General features: G+C 41.1%; 1 protein-coding gene across 1 annotated transcript in view; it reads right to left on the reverse strand.

Annotated features, from left to right (window-relative positions):
* Positions 1–720: 720 nt before the first annotated feature.
* Positions 721–5,578, reverse strand: part of LOC119408949 (sodium/potassium/calcium exchanger 3-like) — a 13,372-nt gene continuing 8,514 nt past the window's right edge. Inside the window, exons 12-17 of the mRNA XM_037675810.1 lie at positions 5,050–5,311; positions 4,388–4,554; positions 4,187–4,301; positions 1,619–1,731; positions 1,079–1,144; positions 721–842 (exon numbers count right to left, since the gene is read on the reverse strand). Of these exons, the coding sequence (XP_037531738.1) occupies positions 732–842; positions 1,079–1,144; positions 1,619–1,731; positions 4,187–4,301; positions 4,388–4,554; positions 5,050–5,311 (834 nt within the window). The 3' untranslated portion in view covers positions 721–731. The remainder of the gene's footprint in view (positions 843–1,078; positions 1,145–1,618; positions 1,732–4,186; positions 4,302–4,387; positions 4,555–5,049; positions 5,312–5,578) is intronic.

Genomic DNA, 5,578 nt, shown 5'->3' on the forward strand with positions numbered 1-5,578 from the left:
GACAAGCTGCTGAGAAGGAATATTTGATGACTGGAAGAATAAAACACAATAAAACAAAGTCAAAGTAAACGGAAGTATTTATTTTCCTTTAAAAATGTAACTGGATATCAAACAAACTGGCCTAATTTCACTGTCTTTAGGATACTTAATTCTTCAACAATCAAGAGAACTCACATCAGTCTGCAGAATCCAGTGTTTACATTTTTAGTTAAAATTATATATATTTTCCTTCTTTACATGAATCTGGTCTTTTCTTTTGTATTAAAATGTAAAAATATCAATAAATGTTAATAATAGTCAGACATTTTTTGTTTTATAATATCACCCCTACTGGCCGAAAAAGCCATCTCCAACAAACGTAGTGATAGTACACAGTTGTAGCAGGTTTTGTGGCTTTGGAAACATCATAATTAGTAAGCAAAGTGGCAAAAATGGCTCTTTTTTATCGCAAAGGTTGCAGACCCCTGATGAAGGTAAACACTGGGATACAAAGTCAACACTTTATAAATCTGTTGGGGCACGTCAGTGCAGCTGGGTTCTATCTCACAAAACGTGCTGAAGGTGCTTCGGTACAAAACCATTTATAAGATTTGTTTATCAAAGGTAAACATCACTCACTGTCACTCTGCCACCGTGAGAATGAACAGAAACTCATGTCTGTGTGGGTTTAACGACAGCAGTGAAGGGTTAAAACACAATCAGGCTGTGCTTTTAGGGACAGTGTGTGTCGTCTACAGCTTTTCAAAGCCGACGGCGCAGAGGAGGAAGATGGCATAAAGCAGCAGGAGACAGAGGCCCAGCCTGCGGTCCAACCTCCAGCGGTTCAGATGGACACACAGAACCTGAGGAGTGATGGAGAGAGAAAGACGAGCTTAATGAAAGGCAGCCTTCATTTCCTGTTGTGCTGCTGTGAGCAAAGAATCCTATAAAAGTCTATTCAAAGCTCTCAGACTGTGACGATAGGATCAAAACGATGTGATGAGGAGAAACAGGAAGAAGAAGTGAGTGTGTTTGCACTCAGAATTAGATCTGTGATGTTTAACAGCCGAGGATGGGGGTGGGGGTGGGGGGTACTCACGGTGAGAGTGACCGAGGCCAGCAGCAGAATCACAGAGTACACCAGACCTTTGCTGTTGATTGTCACCTAAAACCAGACAGAAAATAGGTCAAGCCTTAAAGCTAAACATTTATTAAAGCCTACATCTTACTTTGACATAAAATGTCTCGGAAACGTCATTTCTCTTCATTTTTATTTCATTCTAGAGATTTTGGCCTGTGTGAAGCAACAAAAACAAGCTGCAATCACACCGACATATTTATGGCATCTGAACAATCGTAGTCCACGTCTTCGTTTTAGCTCAGTTTTTAGATGTTTTTGGAGAACTTCTGTCATATTGTTACAAGTTTTAATAGTTTTAAAACCTCGCCATGTTGGTGGCGGTTTACAAAACCATGTTACATTTTGAAAAGTCAAAAATGGAAACCTTAATAAGGTCCCGTTGAATGAGCTGGTGTGTCAAACCTTTGGCTGTGAGTCAGATGTGTCCTAACTAGACGTCCCTCAAACACAGCAGCAACAAGCTTAGTGCTAAGGCTGCATGACCCGCTGGCGTTTTACCACCGATCCGTAGCTGACGATGAGAGTCCTCAGCGCCCACGGGAAGCCCAGGCCCAGCAGCACGTCGAAGATGTTACTGCCGATGGAGTTGGACACAGCCATGTCGCCCATCCCTGCAACGTTCACACCCACACAGTCACACAAAGGGGCTACAACGTGCGTCCAACAGGGCTGCAGCATGTATTCACTTCTCCACCTGCCTAAATGGACTACGAGTAAACTCAAGTACATTCAGACACAGATCTCTGTCACAGCTCCAAAAGAGTTCAGTGGACGTTTGAACACTGAGGGGCAAAACTGCAGAGGGTTTAATGTACTTATCCTGTTAGAAAACTAAACATTATCTTTACTGCATCCTGTTTTTTTCTTTATTTTTTAAAGTTTTACTAAATGAATTAGCATTCCTTCTATACAGAAATCAATTCAAAAGTTCGCAGGATTATCACACAGTCCAGACACTCAGGCTACGTTCACACTGCAAGTCTTAATGCTTAATTCTGATTTTGATTTTTTTGCGTGGTCATTCATATTACAATTGAAAAAGCGACTGCCTTCACACTCCAGTGTAAACAGTCTACGAATCTGACGTGACCCACTTGTGCAGATGAATACGTGATGTCACCCGCAGGCCGCAGCACGTTGTTTACAGAAGTATCTAGAGAAACTGCATTTCCTGCCAAAATTTATGTATAAACTTGCTGAAAAACAGCTGAAATTGGCGAAGAAAAAAACATACTGAATTGTAGCTGAAATGGAAGAACAAGCCTAAATTAGCAGAAGAAAGCAGAAAGAACACATATTTGCTGAATTAGGTTTAAATAAGCAGAAATGGGTATAAAAGTTGGGAAATTAGATGAGAAAAGCTGAAATTTTTTAAAAATTGCTGAAAAGGGGGAAAGAAGCTTAAACTACCAGGAGGTGGAAAGAGCAAATGAGCTCCAAAAAGGTGGAATTAGCTGAAAAAGCTCAAATTAGCATAAAAACTGATAAATTGTAGCTGAAATATTAGGTAAAGTTGAAACAAGCCGAAAAAAGCTGAAAGGAGCATAATAAGCTTAAATTATCATAAAGAAGTTAATTAGATTGAAAGGAGCAAAAATTACCATGAAAAATTTGATTTTTATCAGAAACCAGCTGAAATTAGCAACAACAAAAAAATTAGGAATGCAAAAAATGTGGAATTAGCTGAAAAAGTTAAAATTAGCATAAAACAGCTGTAGCTGAATTTGCAGAATAAGCTGAAACTTGTAGAAATAAGCTGAATGGAGCATAACAAGCTGAAATTAGCACAAAGAAGTTAAAAGAAGCAGAAAAATGTTGTAGTTAGCAGAAAGAATCTGCAAAGAACACAAAACAGCTGAAAAACAGCTAAAATTAGCTGAAAGTAGCTGAAAAAATGTTTACATTTGCACAAGGAAGCTGAACCAGAACAAAATGTGAAAGAAGCAGTAAAAGGCTGTAAACAGATCTAAAGATCTGAGAAGTAAAATGAGCTGTTCTTTTTTTCTACTAGGGGAAAAAAAGTCAGAAAAGGCAAAATATTTCAAAAAGCTAAAGTTGCACCAATACCAAAAGTTATAGCAGGATTGTCCCGAAAGAGCTGAATGTTTTGATTTGATTTGTTGAAATAGCTTGAAAACTGCAGGACGAGAAAGATTCACACCAACATGGATGCTACACACGTTAGCATGTGTGACTCTGAAGTTGTTGTGTAATCAGAATTGATTCAACTCTTTTCTGATGTAATTGTTTCTTCCACTGTTTATATCGTCTCCTCTGGTGCAGCGTTGTATTTCTGGAATAGGAACGATGTGATGAAAGCGATACAAACTCAAGTATCGAAACCATCGCGTTAGTATCGATTAGGGCTGACACTAATGTTGGTATCATATGTTGTTGATTCTCAATCATTCAGGACATGGCAATAAAAAAAACATGAAGCAACTGAATGTTTGTTCTGTAGTTTTAGACGTACGAAGGTCCAAGATTTAAACAGTATGAGGTTGATATAAATAGTATCGATATTTGGATCGATCTGCAAACCCCTACCTCACTGACATAGGAGTCAAATCAAACGAGACATGACCGTTCAAACTGCTGTTGTTTTAACAAAAAACATCTAATATCGATTTAGTATCACATATGAAAAAGACCTGGGTCGGATTTGAAAAAAAAAAAAAATTAATAAATTCAGATTTGTCAGGTTCAGACTGTCATAAAAAATGTATTTGGGCCGCAGTGCGGACGTAGCCCTAGATATTGTTCAGGAATACTAGTTTGTAGGTATTTTTTGAAACATAAAGCCAGTAGAATGACGTGTACTTTTTTATAAACAAAAATATCTCACTGCCTTCCACTTGTGTGAATACAGAACCATGTTTCTCTCAGTTGTACCATCTTCTCAACAATCCATTGTTTGAGTTTCTGTTGGGTAGGTTTTACTACCAACAGTGTAACGTGTGTGTATTTTTTCATTTCAGATGGTATTACAAATCCTTTCAAAGTACGGTAATGTGTTTTGACCCTGACTGTTGGTAGATGGTGTCATTTCATAACATGCACACACACCTTGTCGGGCCACGATGAGACTGGCCATGCAGTCGGGAACGCTGGTGCCAGCTGCAAGGAACGTGATGCCCATGATGACGTCTGGGATCCCGAACGTGTAGCTGATTATGGTCACCTTAGGAGAGGAGAGGACGGCTGAACGTAAGTGATTTGATCCGTGTGTGTTCACGAGAGTTGCCGCGCTTGCGTTGAGTTTCGTACCATCCAGACCATGAGGTAGGAGAAGAGGGCGATCCAGAGCGTGGAGGCCAGGAAGGTGAGCAGGTACCAGCGCTCCCATGGCTGCTGGCTACAGTCGGGGATGGTGCAGTGAAGCAGGAAGCTCACAGGCCAGGACAGGAGCCACTTCAGTCTCATGCACGGACCATCTGAGGGAACGACGAGAACGCACACGAATGTACACAATGATTCCCCCTACGGGAGTCATTACAGATTCATCTCAGCTTTTAAATTATTCACACGGCTCAGCCTGGGCGTGTGGGTCGGCTCCTTTAAACGAGATCCATCTGCTCTAAAACCGTCGTTTTAGGGTGTCAAGCATCAACTGGTTGTTACAGAAGAACCAGTGAGCCGTTACAGGAAGGTTTTAGTTTACAATTAGTCATTTTTTTTGGAAAACAAGGGAATGAAAGTTGGATCACATCAGCTCCCAGGAGCATAAACATAACCTCAGGATTATGCTTTTATTTTGAAAGGTTTATTGCATAATTATAACCTTGTGTGATTCAGTTTCTGACGTTATCGTTTGTTTAGATGGTTCCAAACAGAGTTGTTTACTAGCACTTGTTCGTTTAACAGTTTAAATAAAATAATATTCCAAGTGATTACAAACACGGCCTCTTTCCACCTCTTTATTCACTCACCTGGCAGGACGAAGGGGTTGAAAGCGTTCTCCTCCTCTCCTTCCTCCTGCTCTTCCTCCTCCTCCTCCTCTTCTGGCTGTGAACTCCCACCCGCCTCGCCCCCTGATTCTTTCCCCGTGTCTTTCTCTCCCTCCTGCGGTTGCCTGTCCCCCTCAGCCATCGTCCCATTCTCTCTCCCCCACGTTCCACCAGCGGCCAAAACGTCCTCTCCCGAAGGTGCACCCCCCTCTGGGCTCACCCGAGCTCGAATCAGCCTCTGCCTCTGTGGGAGTGGAGAGACATCAGATGAAATGAGGAAGGAAAAAAAAATGATACGACGATTGTTGCTCAAAGGTTTTGTGAAAATGATTTGATCCAAGTGAAGCTAAGAACATGAGAAATGGAAGGTGGAGTGATTAGGCAGCAGACGAGGCGGGGGTTTGAAAACACTGATTGGGGTTCTGAATAAGAGGGACAGAATTGACAGGTGTGGTTTAATTTAGAGAGACATGACCAGATGTGTGTTTGTGTGTGTGTGTGTGTGTGTCTG

Source organism: Nematolebias whitei, chromosome 4 (assembly GCF_014905685.2).
Source record: "Nematolebias whitei isolate Nwh7 chromosome 4, NemWhi1, whole genome shotgun sequence".
NCBI lineage: Eukaryota > Metazoa > Chordata > Actinopteri > Cyprinodontiformes > Rivulidae > Nematolebias > Nematolebias whitei.